Source organism: Chenopodium quinoa, unplaced genomic scaffold (assembly GCF_001683475.1).
Source record: "Chenopodium quinoa cultivar QQ74 unplaced genomic scaffold, ASM168347v1, whole genome shotgun sequence".
Lineage (NCBI taxonomy): Eukaryota > Viridiplantae > Streptophyta > Magnoliopsida > Caryophyllales > Amaranthaceae > Chenopodium > Chenopodium quinoa.
In genome coordinates this window covers 1,646,335-1,662,473 of record NW_018744593.1, presented here as the reverse complement: position 1 = coordinate 1,662,473, position 16,139 = coordinate 1,646,335, and the positions used below count along the sequence as shown (strand labels likewise).

The window sequence follows — 16,139 nt, the reverse complement described above, 5'->3', positions numbered from 1 at the left end:
AGACCAGTTGACTACTGTCCTAGACTGTATCGTGTATGTTGTGGGTGAATCCATTATTCAATACAATATATACAAACGGTAAAAAGCTTAAAAGAGTTGGGAAAAGGAGAGACGGTTACCTTGTTGATTGCTGGAACAAAGTAGTCTCAAGCGGTGACCGGCTGTGCCAAACAGAGAAAGTAGACGGAAATTGCAAAGGCAAACACAGACAGTTATCAGAGTCTCTCTCTTCTGACGACTGTAATGCAGGCGGATCGAACACAAATGGCGATAAGTAAATCCTCTCAAAGGCAAAGACTGTGAAAATTTTCGTGAATGTGCGAAAATGGAGGGATGAAAACACTATTCATAGAAGTGTAAAAATCAGGGGCATCCCGGTAATTACCCCAGAAGTTGAACGGTTAAAATCGTCCACCAATGTCTGTGTGACAAGTGTCACAGGCGTCACGTGGCATGCCACGTTACCCCTGTGAGGGGCAAATGTTTTTGGTAGGAGAGGTTCTAAATGAACCAATCCCTAGCTGACATGTGGCACTCCCAATCAGCAGGGAAAAAGACGGCCTTCAGGGCCCAATTCTCTAGATTGCCAAAAAGCGGTGCTGGCCATCAGTCCTAGGTTTCTGCAACCTATAACAAGGGCACAAATTCCAATGATCCTATAAATAGGGAGATTTACCCCCTTGGGGAACAAATTGAATCATTCATTAATCACGCATTCAATCGTTACAAAGCAATTATTATTATCGAAAACAGAGAAAACACCTGATCTCGGAATCCGAGAAGATATTTACTTTTCCGCACTCTTTACTTTGAATCTTTACTAGCTTGATCGTCGGAGGCGGAACTCCACCGGAGTCTCCGTTGTTTTGCAAGTGCAGGCGCCCGGAGGTCAGTTTAGGTGACGTAGCTCTCCCGAAGGACAAAAACCTCCAAAACACCTAAAACGACTATATGCTTTGAAAGCTAAATATACATAAATCTATCTTGTTTAACTTGTTTCATCTTCAATTAATTGATATTTTGCGATTGATGTATGTGTGTGTTAGATTTTGGGAAAACTCCTCAAATCGGAGTGTGTACCATTGGTCAATATATATAGAGTTTTACAAGACTCGTAATCCTTGTACGATAAGGATACAGAATATATACAAAACATATCCTAATCTGCGACAAATATTATCATAACTATAATATCTATCACACCCCCACAGTCATAGCGGGAGGAGGTCGTACTCTATGACTAGATCTAAAATCCAAAAATAAGTATCGTGGTAGGCCTTTTGTGAAAATGTCCGCAAACTGATATCTAGAAGAAACATGTAGAACCCGAACTTCTCCCAAAGCATCCTTTTCTCGAATAAAATGAATATCCATCTCCACATGCTTGGTGTGTTGGTGTTGTACCGGGTTGCCAGAAAGGTAAATAGCACTGACATTATCACAATAAACAATAGTAGCCTGTCGAAGAGGATAATGTAACTCAAGTAAAAGATTACGAAGCCAACATGCCTCAGAGACAACATTTGCGATGCCTCAATATTCAGCTTCTGCACTCAATTTAGATAAAGTATGTTGATGCTTAGATGACCGAGAAACGAGGTTGTCCCTAAGAAAGCAACAATAACCCGATGTGGAACGACGGGTATCGGGACAACCTCCCCATTCAGCGTCAGTGTAAGTAATCAATCGATGAGAAGCAGGCGGATATAAATGTAATCCATGATCAATGATACCCTGTATATAACGCAGAATGCGTTTCAAAGCATCATAATGAGATTCCTGGGGATCATGCATAAAAGACACACTTATTGTACTGCATAGGCAATATTTGGCCTGGTGAAAGTGAGATACTGAAGAGCACCTGCTAAACTGCGATACAAAGTGGGGTCCCGAAAAGGTGGTCCGGCATCTTCACTAAGTTTAGACTTAGTGTCAACTGGAGTAGCTACAGGTTTACAAGAGCCCATACCTACACGCTCTAAAATCTCTTGTGCATACGTTTCCTGTGAAAGTAGCAAATAAGAGGGAGTACGGATCACCGCAATCCCTAAAAAATAACTCAGAGGGCCCAAATCGGACATAGGAAACTCAGTTTACAACTGAGATATGATTCCCTCACTCAACCTGTCAGAAGAGGTAGCTAATATAATATCATCAACATAAAGAAGCAAATATGCCATATCATCACCATGTCGAAAAGTACAAAGAGAGGTGTCACTTTTAGCAATGACAAAACCCAATCTGACCAAAAAGTTCGCAACACGTTGGTACCAAGCTCGAGGAGCTTGCTTCAACCCATATAGAGCCTTACGAAGTCGACATATATAGGAGGGTGCTCTCCGATCAACAAAACCCAGAGGTTGATGAATATATACTGTTTTCTACAAATCACCATGTAAAAAGGCATTTTTGACATCTAACTGATGAATCGACCACTTTTTAGCCAAAGCTAAGCTGAGAACAGTACGAATAGTGGCCGGTTTAACTAGCAGACTGAAAGTCTCATCGCAATCTATACCAACTTCATGCGACCTGCCATCACAAACAAGACGAGCTTTGTGCCTTTCAAGGTGATCATTAGACTTGTACTTGTGCTTAAATAACCACATACAATTAACAATTTTCACCCCCGTAGGCCTAGGTACCAAATCCCAATTCCATGTTTTAATAAGAGCATCAAATTCATCTTGCATTGCCGCAATCCAGTTAGGGTCATTAAGAGCATTTTTATATGTCTTAGGGAGCGGTGATTTATGTGAATGGTCATATTAGCTTGGTGATATCTCGGGTTTGGTTTAAAAATTCCGTGTTGACTACGAGTCACACGAGGGGAAGGTGGTGGGGGTGAGTGGGCCGAATGGGCATGATGCCCCTTAATGGGGGGGCGTATATGAGGAATTGCATGTAGTTGGAGTAATGGGTTGGATTGGTGAACTTAAAGAATTGGAGGAAGTAGGTTGATTGGTGAGGCGGGCCCAACAAGAAGGTTAGTGGAGTTGGGTTGATTTGTGCGCAAGGGAGAAGTGGGGTGTGTTAGTGGGTTGCTAGGTGGCGGACTGATTTGGTTTGGTGAGGGTAGCAAATCAGTCCGCGAGTGGGGAGTTTGAGCCGCAGGTACCCTGCGGTGAGGACTGATTTGTGTGGGGAGTTGGGGCTTGCGTTTGACGCTATAATGGAGATAGTAAAGGACTTGGCTTCGTATCCTCAAGAAAAGAGTAGTCATATTTTTTAAATTGACTTAGTTATGAAACGAAAATTAAGTCTCATTAAATGTGACATGACGGGAAATAATGATCTTATGCGTGGAAAGGTCAAGACACTTATAACCTCTATGGTTGGTTGGATATCCTAAGAAAACACATGGAGTGGATCTAGGGGCCAACTTGTGAGGGGCTGTAGCCGATAGGTTAGGAAAACAAAGATAACCAAAGACTCGTAAATGATCACAGGACGGAGTTTTACGAAACAAAGCATAAGCGGGAGTCCCATTGGCAAGAGCTTTGGTAGGCACAATGTTAAGAAGATAGGTTGCCGTTTCTAGAGAATCTACCCAATAGGAAGGAGGAATCGAAGCATGAATAAGAAGAGTACGGGAGATGTTATTCAAGGTTCGGATCATGCGTTTGGCCTTCCCATTTTGAGATGAAGTGTGTGGACAAGAAAAACGGAAAACTAAACCGTTAGAGACACAAAATAGTTTAAAAGGATCATTATCAAATTCTCTACCATGGTCACTTTGAAAAGATTTAATTAGTCGTTCAAATTGAGTGGCAACATAAGCTATAAAATTCAAAAAACATTGAAAGGCTTGTGATTTGAATTTTAATGGAATAGTCCAAAAAAAATGAGTAAAATCATCCAATAGTACTAAATAATATTTGTGACCTTGATAGCTACGAATAGGTGAAGTTCACAAATCGACATGAATAATTTGAAAAGAAGTAGAAGTAGTACTATTGGAATTATGAAACGGCAAACGCACATGTTTCCTAATTGACAAGAATTGCAAAAAGTAAAATCATGCTCCTTATTACATGAAATATGATTTTTAGACCGAAGAAAGCTTAAAACTAAATTTCCCGGGTGCCCAAGGCGATCATGCCAAGAGGGTGTAGTGGCAGCAGTGAGTGTGGTAGCAAGACACGTGGATGGACTGGTGTTAGTAGTCACAGGATATAGGTCCCCTGAACTATTGCATCTCATTATTACCTTCCCCGGACGAAGATCCTTCATAGAAAAACCAAAGGGATCAAATTCAATTGACACAGAGTTATCAAAAATGAATTTACGAATATAAATAAGGTTTTTAACGATTTGAGGTGCTAAAAGAACATCACGAATTGTAAGGGGGGTTTGGAGTTAGGAAAAGTGGTGTGGTCGTAACCCGTAACCAAAATGCGACTACCATTACCAACTAAAATATGAATTTCGGTGCTCAAATTAAAAAGGGGCATGAGATTACCTGAATTGTTGGTCATGTGTGAAGTTGCTCCGGAATCCACGTACCATGAGTTGTCTTGCGGGATAGACATAGTAGCAAAAGAGTTCCCCAACTCGGTAGGAGTCATGAGCGGTCCATAGGTAGGGGCTTGATAAGCCTGGTACGGAGCCTAAAATTGTTGTTGGGGATATTGGGCCGCATATGCAGTCCGTTATTGCTGAGGTGCGGGCCGATATTGAAATTGAGCCTGTTGAGGGTATGGAGAAGGAGCTGTTGCCCATTGTTGTACAAATTTTTTCCTAGACTCTAGGGAAGCCAGCTTCTCCTACACCCCCATGCTACTACGTCGTTTTATATTGAACCATTCTGCCATTTTTTTTTCTTCATCTTTTTTCATTTTTGTTAACTTTCTATTCAAGCAACTATATAATTATTTTCTTAACCTAATTTCCATTTTATTTATCTCATATTTTACTTATTTCATTTTCTCTCTCCTGCATTTTTTATTTTTCCCCCAATTTTTCTCTCTCTTCTTCCATGGAAATTTCTAGCTCAATTGCGTTTGATCGTGACAGTGATTCTAGCTTAATTGCTTTTGATCGTGATTGTGATTCTATTTTTTCTGCTGGAGTTGGTTTAGTCGACTCGTTTTCGAAACAATGTGAGTAATTTTTTCCTCAATCATTCGATTTTGATTATGCTCTGTTTTTCGCGTGTAATAGTTCGATTTTGATTTTTGATTTCATAGTTTTGCTAATTGTATGAACTATAGTTTATATAATGCTCAATTATAATTTTTGATTTTATTGTTTAGCTAATTGTTATTGCTTATTGTATGAATTAAAATCAAAATTATGGTCGATTATAATATTTGATTTCATTTTTATTTATGATTATTTTAATTTATAGTTTGTGATGTATTGTTGTGATTTTATTGTTTTTCTTTGTAATGTTGTTATTCGATTGATGTTTTTTCCAGTTTTCTGCATTTTAATGATTGTCTATAGTTTTATAAAATTTGACATTCAATTAATGCTCATGTATGTTAGATTATATGTACATTTACGTTAACATAGGTGTAATTACTATAATTTACATTTATCTATGTAATCATAAATGTTCATTTATATGTTTTATTATCATTTTGATATATGTTCATTTATGTAATGATAAATGATGATTAACAGTTTACATGTGGTTATTGTACATTATTGCTATTATTTGTGTTCATTTGTTACATTTTAATATTGCAGTGGAAAAAAAGAATGCTATTTTATTTGAGGAAGCAGCTAGTTCTGAATTTTATGGGAAACAATTTCCTTCTGAAGATGTGGCTTATGAAATGTTTAATGAATATGCATTTAGAAAGGGCTTTGGAATTAGAATTGGAAAAAGTAAGAGGCGAAGAGATGATTCATTCTCTATGAAAAGATTTGTTTGTACAAATGAGGGTTTTAAAGATGATAAGTGCAGGAATAATAGGCTGTATGAGAGACTTAACATAAGGACTGGTTGCTTAGCTTTTGTGCAGTTTAGTATTGACCGTTCAGGTGTATATACATGTACAAGACATGAGATGGTTCATAATCATGAAATGATTCCTGTTGACAAGAGACATTTAATAAGGTCTCAAAGGGATATTTCTAAGGAACATATTAATTTCATTTCTACACTTAGATTGAGTGGAGTTAAAGTTTCTGATTCTTTGAGACTTTTGAAGAAGGAGGTTGGAGGTTCTCCTAACCTTTGTTTTACAGCTCCTGATGCTTATAATGTTATTTCTGTTGAAAAGACAACTAAACTTGGGGGAGGTGACAGCAATCAACTAATCAAATTTTTTGCTAAGAGACAAATTGATGAAGCAGATTTCTATTATGATTTTGAACAAGATGAAAATGGTGCATTGGTTAATTTCTTTTGGAGAGATGGAAGGATGATGAGAGATTATCATTACTTTGGTGATTTGTTAGTTTTTGATACTACTTATAGGACTAACAAATATGGTATGATTTGTGCTCCATTTGTGGGTATGAATCATCATGCAAATAATGTGATGTTTGGCATGGGATTTATACTTAATGAAAGAACAGAATCATTTGAGTGGTTATTTGATACTTTTCTAACTTCTATGGGAAGGAGAAGTCCTATTACTATTATGACTGATCAAGCTCAAGCAATTGCAGCTGGGATAAGAAATATTTTTCCCAAAGGTGTTCATCATAGATTATGTGTGTGGCATATTGAACAAAATTCTAAGAAACACATTGGGGCATTGAGAGCTTTGGATGGTTTCACTGATTTATTTGGTTATTTACTGAAGTATTGTGAAACTCCACCAGAATTTGAGCATTATTGGAAAAGGTACTTCTGCTTTATACTTGTTTAGCTTCTTAAATAATTTTTACAGAAATGAACATTTAGTTTTTTATAAATGTTTATTTATAATGATCATAACTGTTATGCTTAATGATCATGTTTCATTTACAGAATGTTGTTGAAATATGACTGTGCAAATGTTGATTGGTTGAATGATTTGTATAAAATCAAAGAGATGTGGTATCCAGCTTTTTCAAAGAAATTTTGGTCAGGAGGTGTGCTTTCATCTCAACGTAGTGAGACAACTAACAAATCAGTTTCTCAAAGGCTTAACAAGACACAAGGTCTATGTGATTTCTATCAAGTGTTTCTCGATGTGGTTCAAGAGTGGAGAAGCAAAGAAAAAGGGAGAGATTATAATACAATCAGAGGTAATCGTCATTTGGCTTTTGCATACATTGGGATTCTTGTTCATGCTAGATCATTGTTTACTATTCAAGCTTATGTGCTTTTTGAGGAAGAGTTCATTAAGGGTACTGGTTGTGATCACAAGGATGCTGGTGTGAATTTTCCTGAATATTATTATCATTTGTGGAGAGCTGGGAAAGATATGATCAACCACGAGATTGTTTTTAATAAAGAAACACATGCAATATGTTGTACATGCATGTTGTTTAGTGAAATGGGTTTGCTTTGTTGTCATGCTCTTCGAATTTATCATATGAATTGTGTTCATAAGATTCCAGATGACTATATATGTAAGAGGTGGACTAAGGCTGCTATGTGTAGTCATGGCCTTGATGAACCTACAATGAAAACCAATGTAGTATCTACAAGTGTTTGGAGGACACAAACACTAAGGAAATTTGTTAAGTTGGTAACAAGTTGTCAACACTCTTTGAATGCTAGAGCAGAGGTTGAATGTTATTTCAATCTTTTAAAAGAAAAGATTGAGAGTGTTACTGGTACAATTGATTTTAATGAACCGGTTGAAGGTATTGAAATTGTTGATCATGAAGTTAAGAATCCGGCAAAATCAAGACCTATTGGAGAGAGGAATTATAGGCCTAAGAGTAATTTAGAGAAGGCTTATAACAAAGCCAGGGGTCAGTGGTTGAAGAAAAAGTCAGTATACACTCCTTATAAAAGATCTAAAGGTCAAGCAGTAGTTCAGGTAATAATGCACATTTATGTTTTTGTTATTGATCATTTATGTTCAAGAATTGAACATTTTTGTTTTGCCTTAGGAATTGGACGAGAATGGGTGTCCTATATCTTATGCTAATTCTTTGGCTGATCCTAATGAGTTAATTGTGATTGAAGATCCAAGTGCTCAGGTAAAAACTTATTTTCTTTTTTTTTTATCTGTTTTTATCAAATTCTTTAGAATATTAAACATTTTTACTTTTAATTTTTTTTCAAGGTTTGTAATAAAAAGACTGCCATTGTAGAAGATATCCCTTCAGATGATAGTGTTTCAAATGACTTTGAACAGGTATTATGTAAATGATTATGTATGTAATTGTAGTTGTTCATTTTAGTAGTTTAAGTTGTGATTATAATGTTTTTATAATTTTCATTTTATTATAGGAATATGGATATAGCTCTATGCAATCAAACGTTACTGTTGATCCAGACATATCTTCTATTGTTAAGGTGAAATATTAATCATCTACCTTTTAATTTTGTATAAGGTCATTATGAATTTTGAATTTGATCATTAATTATTTTAAGTTTGATCATTAGGGCAAAACAGCTACAATTGCTCATGATGTTGATAATTTTCCAACAAGTTCTCAATTGCCACCAAAGAAACCAAGAAATGTACAATTTCCCACAGTTGTGCATGCTCAAATCAATGCTCAAGCTCCTTCTAAAGTTTCTAGCATTGTTCAAAATCCTCCAAAAGCTCCAAGAAATGTTCAAGTTCGTTCTAGTGTTCCGAAGAAAGTTCAAGCTCCTTCTAATGTTCCAAGAAGTACTCAAGGCTGTTTTCGGAATGTTCAAGTTGATTCTAGTATTTCAAGAAATGTGCATGATGTTCCTAATGTTCCAAGAAGTACTCAAGGAAATTCAAGGAATGTGCAAGTTTCTCCTAGTGTTTCAAGGAATGTTCTACTTTCTCCTAGTGTTTCAATGAATGTTCAAGGATCTCCTACTGTTTCAAGAAGTACTCAAGGAGGTTCTCCACAGATTTCAACCAAATATGATAGGTTATTAGCGTTTTTTGATACTAGTGTGGCTAAGAGATTGGCTACAAATGGTAAATAAGAGAGTAAATCAATATGAAATTATGTTTTGGTGTTTAACTATCAACATTTTTAGTTGTCTCAACTTTATAGAGATTCAAGTGCTTTAAGTTTTTTATATTTTGATTTATTAAGTAATTTGAATCTTTTTTTTTTCAAACTATTCTTAAATGTTCTATAAATGATTATTTTTGCTTTTGGAAGTGATCATATACTATTTTAAATAGTAAGAACCATTATTAAATTGGAATAATTATATTAGATGATTTAAAACTGGCAATTATAATGTAACACTTTACTATTTGTAAATATTAAAAAGATAATAAATTTTGTCTTTACTTGAACAACAACAAAAACTTATGTCCATACAAATACTGAAAGCAAGTATGATCATATATATGTCTATATATGAACATATTGTATTAAGCTTGTGCAAATCTTCTTGCTGCTCTTCTATTGTTCTGTGACTGCCTGTTTCCTTCATTCAGCATTAGTTCAGCAGTGTATTGTACTCTGAGCTTTCTGATTTGGTTCACCTGTTCCAAGAAAATAATTTATTATAAACATGAACATTAATGGGATATAAATGATCATTATGTATTATAAAGTGATCATGAAGTATATTTTTTTGTTTTGTTGAAATTTACTTACATTGTTTGGTTTTAGGTCACAAACCCATTCTTCATTGGGATCATCAGTGAAAGTTTCCATATGTTTCATAATGTAAACTCCACAGTTGGTGTAATCTTCGTTGCTCCTCCACTTCATTTTTTGCAAAACCACCTTATATTTCTCAATAGAATCTGCATCTTCATACCCCAACCCTTTCAAATATTCTGCATATCCTTTTAACTGCAACATATACAGAAAAAAAATTCAAAGGATCATATTAATATTGATCATTTTAATTTTCAATATTGATCATTTTGTATAAACAAATTGATCATTTATATATCTATTAAACAATATACTTACCACCAATTGGGGTTGGTTTTCATACTTTGTTGCAATTGTTTGATGTTTTGGCAGTTCCCTGTTGTCAATTATATGCATTGCCTCATTGATATGATCAATGCATAGAAGATAGAAATGTGCATATATGGCCACTGGAAAAAAAATCTGTACATAGTACACGATATTATTATATATACACATTAATGTAAATGAACATATTATAATTCCATATTGTTCATTAATACCTGTTGATATCCAACTGCACTCTTGACTTTGTATAACCTCAATTCATTTGTTATTCTTTCTTTGAAGTATGCAATTCTAAGCTCCATTGATGATCCTTCAGGACACACTGTATTTGCATACATAATTTGCTGCAAATAATGCACAAGGATCATTTTAATATTCATAATGATCATCTAGTATAAGTGAATTGATCATTTTAGTACACCAATGTATACATGTGTAATTTCAATAAAGACTTACATGTGGAAATGTTGAAAAGTATAACTTGTTCTTTGACCTTTTTTGATTCAGAAGTACTGCCCATGAATCGATCACATTGTTAACTACTAATGTATCCCCTTCAAGAGTTTTCATCTCTTCCCTATTGATTGAATTCACTCCATCATAGTATAGTAGCTCACTGCAAAATATCAATTTTTTAAATTTTATGAGTTTACAACAAACATAATGTTAAAGTTTTAATGAAGTAAGTGATGTATACCTTTGATCTTTTCCACTATAAGCATAGTCTGTTACAAGTTTGTTCATTGTGTCTTCATCTTTGAACAAATCCTTGTACTTGACCATGTATGGAGATCGGAAAGCAAGAGGAACATTTGGGATTTCCCTTTGTGGCCTAGTTAATGTGACCATATATTAATACAAATATGAATTTTTTTAATAATGAACAAATAATTTATATAAAGAACAAATAGTAATACCTTATCTCTTTTTCCTTTGCAATCTCAGTTTTTGCCTTCTCAGCTTCTCTTGATTTTTTTTTCTTTCCAAAGTCTTCTCTCTGTCACTGAATGAATATTGAATTATGAATGATCATTTAGTATATTGATAATGAACATTATAAATCTATACACATGTAAAGACCATTTACCTTTGTCCTGTTGTGTTTTTGGAAATTTGAATCTTCTCTGTTTCAATTTCTTTTGAATCCTTTTTTGTCTCACTGAATATAAATATATTATAAATGATTATTCAGTTTAATGTAAAAGAACATGTATATGTGGAATAATCATTTACCTTTCCTTCACATTTGAAGCATATATCTGTTTCTTCTTGTCTTCTCTGAAATATTAATCATGGTTAGTAATGAAGAGTAATTAATATAAAAAAAACATTAGTCTCCTTTTTTGAACAATAAACACTTAAAATATTACTAAAACATTTAAATTAAAATACATAATTTACATATCTTAAATTGTGCATTCCTACCCTAAAGCAAAATATTCCCTTCTGATTTTATAATACATATCCATTACTAACTTCATAAACAAAAACTGTCCAAAATAATTACACTTTATAACCAAATTTATTCTACATGTCCATTCAAAATTATATATTTTCTAACAAGATAGGTCTTCCATGTTTACCCCATGCTTCCTCCTTTCTTGTTTGATTTATCAAGGATATCTTCCATACTTGAACATGCTGGAGATTTCAAGATTGTAGAAATATCTCCAGCAGCTTCCCTATTTTCAGTTGGTGTCTTGGGATCACCAACTTTTGAATCAGATGCTGCAAACAAAATACATGAAAAAAATTTAATATAACTAGAAATGAACATTATACTTAATAATTTGATCATTTATTTGTAATATGTGAACATTGTACCACTCTTTGAATTTCCTTCAACATTTTCTTCTAATGCTTCAGATTTTGAACCTTCACCTTTGTTTAATGCTTTTTGTATTAATTTGCATTCACACATATATAGACTTAGTATCATTAAAGAAGAATATCTTACAATCAAAAATGTTCATTTAATACTATATAAGTGAACTTTTTACCTTTTTTGAATTTCCTCCATCTTGTGGTTCTTCAGAATTTGAACCTCCAACTCTTTCTGTTGATTTAAAATATATGAAATTGTTAATGTAAATGAACATTTGTTATTCTGAATATATACTTTTTTGAATATTTAGACTAAACAAACTTATTATTTTATAAATGAACATTATACTTTTCATAATTGTACATAGATATTAAAGCTTTACCCTCTTCTGGCTTAGAAGAAACATTTGCATCAGTTGTTGTTGAAGTTGTGGCTGCAACATTAATTTGTGCTTCTGTGTTCAAATAAATTAAATTTTAATTCTTTAATTATATTATACTCTTTAAGTAAGGATATTCAAATTAATGACAGTTTTTAATTAAGCATATTTACCAGTTGTTGGAGTTGGGGGAGTTAAGTTGCAACCCAAACTGAATGCCTTCCTTATATAATATTCCTTCTCATTTCCTATTTTCTTTTTTTCTGCTCCACTTGCCTCCATCAGTTCCTTCTCAATTTGAGCTATGGCATTCAAAAAATCCTCTGATCTAAATATTTCTTCATCTTGGCTGAGAATTGATGGTTCTCTTGCCATCTTTCCCAACACTTCATCTACCTTCTTGACCAACTGATTCCCAGGGAAGAGCTCTTTTGCCTTAACCAATTTGGTAGAAAGTCTTGCCAAAGATGCACCAACTTCTTGTACCATTGATGCAAATTCATTCATAAAGACCTGTCATTTATAGAACATATAAGAAAAATCATATAAGACATTATGTGTTTTGATATTGAACATTTCATAATTTATAAATGATCATTTTGTACCTTAGGATTGTCTGCAGGCTTTTCTTCTATTCTTGGAAGGACTTTTCCATATCCATAGTTCAAATCATTTTCTGTTTTTATCCTTTCAAGTGACATATCCCTTTTCCAACAAGAAATTATTGGAATTGTTCTTGGTTGTTTTTTGTTCAATCTTTGAACTATGTCAAAGTAGAACAGCTGCACCAAAACCCATTACTATAAATGAACATATAATATAATACAAATGAACAATTAATATAAAAGATTAAAATTTTAGACGAAATCGATATTTAACATTTTGTTAATGAACATTCATTGTTACTAAAATGAACATTTTATAATTTACTATTGTGTGTTGTAAACTTACCATCAGAAATTGCAGTGGTCCATTGTAGAATCCTTTTCCTCCACTCTTTCTCCATGTCACATGGCAACTGATGAGAGAGTCAAACACGTACTGACACCAATTCAAGTTTTTTATTTTTTCTTTGTCCATCATAGAAAACAGAAACTTGAAATGGCATTGGTTGTTTGAAATACACTTCATCAAACAATTCACAGCAACTACCAAAAAGTTGGTGAGAAAATCTTCTTCTGCTGGCCTTTGGTTTTTGAATTTATCACTTGTATATTGAGCAATAATTTGGTTTACAGATGGTGTTTTGCCTTGCCATTTTGACCTCCAATTTTTTATAAATACACCAAAATCTTCACTTGCTCTGTCTGATTTGGCTTCAACAATGGGAATGTCTCCCATTGGCAAACCATATACAATTCTCACATCCTCCACCTCAATTTCAATTTTCTCACCTTTAGGCAGCTCAAAACTACAACTACTGACTTCAAAGCTATCTAAAACCCAATGGCTAAATTGTTTGTCAAGCTGAGGAAGTTCTATATCCAACAACGGCCCCAGTCCTATTTCATGCACTAATTTCTTCTGTGTATCACTCATTTTCTTAACCCAATGCATGAATTTGACATGGCCTCCTCTTGTCGAACTTCCAACTTCCTCTTCATTCTTTTCTTCCTCCTCTTCTTTTTTTTAGCCACTGAAAATTCAGTTTTCCTCTTCACAATCTTTTTTATTGGTTCCCTCTCATACAGAACCATTCTTTTTTCTTCAGCTTTTGGTTTTTTCAATGTTGTTTTCTTTTCTTGAACTACTTCTACCTCCTCACTTTCTTCATCTTCTTCTTTTTCAGCATCAAAAGCTGGATCCTCACTGTCTGATCCACTATCAGTATTACTTTTATCATCTTCTTCATTTTCCTCCTTTGATTGTTCTTCAATGATTTTTGTTTTCTTCAAAGGGCCTTTAGCTGATGCAGAAGGCCTCTTCTGGCCACCTAAACATTTGATCAATTATAATATGTAAAATGAACATATATATATGAAAGTGTAAATTGCTAGTTTGTATTTGAACATTTAACTTTATTAATATGTACATTACCTTTTTGTTCTACTTTTTAAGAATTTTCTTTTCTGCAGGAGCAGAACTTGTTGCAGGGACTTCTTCTTGTTCTTCATCCTCTGATGGTTCATCATAAGGCACTTGATCTATGACTTTTCTTTTTTTTTGCAGGACTTTTGGCTGATGCAGCAGGTCTTTTCTGACCACCTAATTATTTGATCAATTACATTAAGTAAAATAAACATTTTAAAAGTGTAAGATTGTAATTGAACATTTATTGTTTTAGATATGTTCTTTTACCTTTTTGGCCTGCTTTCCCAATAACTGCAGCCCTTGTACGCCCTGTTTTCTCAGCAGGTTTCTCTGCAACTGCAGTTGCAGCCCTTGGACGCCCAGGTTTTTTGGGTGTTGTTGCTGCTGGTAGGTTTTCAGCAATTGCTGCAGCAGCTGTTGCTATAGCTGATATGCCAGGCAACTTAACATCTGCAAATAAACATTGCTATATAAATATTAATATAGTTGTAATATTTTATTTAATATGATCATTGTTATATTAGAAATTGTACATTTTATTTACCTCGTGATTTACTTCTTGTTCTTCTTGCTGGTGATTGTTCATATTCCTGTTTTTTCTGATTTTCTTCCAATTCTTTTTTCTTTTGATTTTTCCTTGCAACCATTTTCCTTCTTGGTTGCTTTGAATTTTGTGAATATTCTTCACTCTTTTGAGACAAATTTAACTCTTCAACAGGTTTTATACCTCTCAATATTCTTGTCAACTCCTCATCCCTTTGCAATTCTTCTTGTCTTTCCAATTCTTCTTCTGTTTCATCCTCAATCTCAATTTCTTCACCACCTATACATTTAGATCATTTACAAATTGGTAAATGAAAATTTTCAGTATAAGTGTTATTGATTAAAAAAATTTAATATTTAATTTAACAATTATGTACATTACCTAATAGGATTTTTTTAATTTCAGCAGGGGCCTTCTGTTGTGCATTTGCAGAACTTGCTGCATGGGATTTTTTTGCAGCAGAGGACTTTTCAGTAGTTGTAGTTGGGACCATTTCAGCAGCAGTGGCTTTTCCAGGAGTATCAACTGTTGTAGCAGGGGCCTTTTTAGCAGCAATGACCTTGCTAACAGGAGCAGTTTTCCAGTTTTTTGTCAGTTTTTTTAGTATTCCTTGAGTTGACACTTTTAATTTTTTCCTGGCAACGATAATTTATGATCAATAATATTGTAAATGTGGAATAGAAACATTTAATAAGTTATATATGTTCATACTTTTGCATTATGTATGAATGTGTTTCTTCAACTGCTGCTGGAGGCTCATCCTCTTTTGGAGGCTCTTCCTCTGCTGGAGGCTCATCCTCTGCTATAGCCTTCACTTGTTGTGTAGGCTGATCCTTTGCTGTAGCCTCTTTTGGAGGCTCATCTTCAGTTGATTGATTTCTGAAAATTAAAAATTGAAAATGATTAAAAATGTTTATCAACTAATATAAAAATGAACATTAGTTGATTTCTGAAAATACCCTGCTGCATCCTTTTTTGGTTGTAGTTGTTCAACCTCTCTTGTGTCTTTCTTAGGTGATTGATTTCTGAAAATCAATTAATTTCAAATAATTAAAAATGTTTATTAAGTAATATGAAAATGAACATTATGGGAATCAAATACCCTGTATTCACTAATTCTGATCCAACCTTTTCTTGTTGTAGGTGATCAGTTTTTGCTTCCTCTTCAGTTGTTTTTTTTTCTGAGAATGCAAATCATTAGATTATGTATGACAACTAAGAAATAAATGAACATTAAACACATTGAGGTAGAATATACCCTTGATTTGTTGATGCATCATCTATTTTTGAAGTTTTCTTCTCTTGTTCACTGAAATTTTTCGAATGTTAATACATAAAAGTATGATTATGTAACTGTATAAAAATTAATT

The 16,139-nt window shown here is 33.9% G+C and overlaps 1 protein-coding gene across 1 annotated transcript; it reads left to right on the top strand.

Moving 5' to 3' along the window:
- Window positions 1-4,978: 4,978 nt before the first annotated feature.
- Window positions 4,979-6,664, top strand: LOC110699791 (protein FAR1-RELATED SEQUENCE 5-like). The gene is made up of 3 exons (XM_021877308.1): window positions 4,979-5,102; window positions 5,695-6,544; window positions 6,625-6,664. Exons 1-3 carry the CDS (start codon window positions 4,979-4,981, stop codon window positions 6,662-6,664), a joined length of 1,014 nt encoding a protein of 337 aa, XP_021733000.1.
- The last annotated feature ends 9,475 nt before the right edge of the window (window positions 6,665-16,139 follow it).

Excerpts from the sequence above, each read along its gene's own strand:
- LOC110699791 (XM_021877308.1), top strand. The coding sequence starts at position 4,979 with ATGGAAATTTCTAGCTCAATTGCGTTTGATCGTGACAGTGATTCTAGC. Across the intron at positions 5,103-5,694 it reads CGACTCGTTTTCGAAACAAT|TGGAAAAAAAGAATGCTATT; the intron begins GTGAGTAATTTT and ends TTAATATTGCAG. Across the intron at positions 6,545-6,624 it reads AGAACAGAATCATTTGAGTG|CTGGGATAAGAAATATTTTT; the intron begins GTTATTTGATAC and ends AAGCAATTGCAG.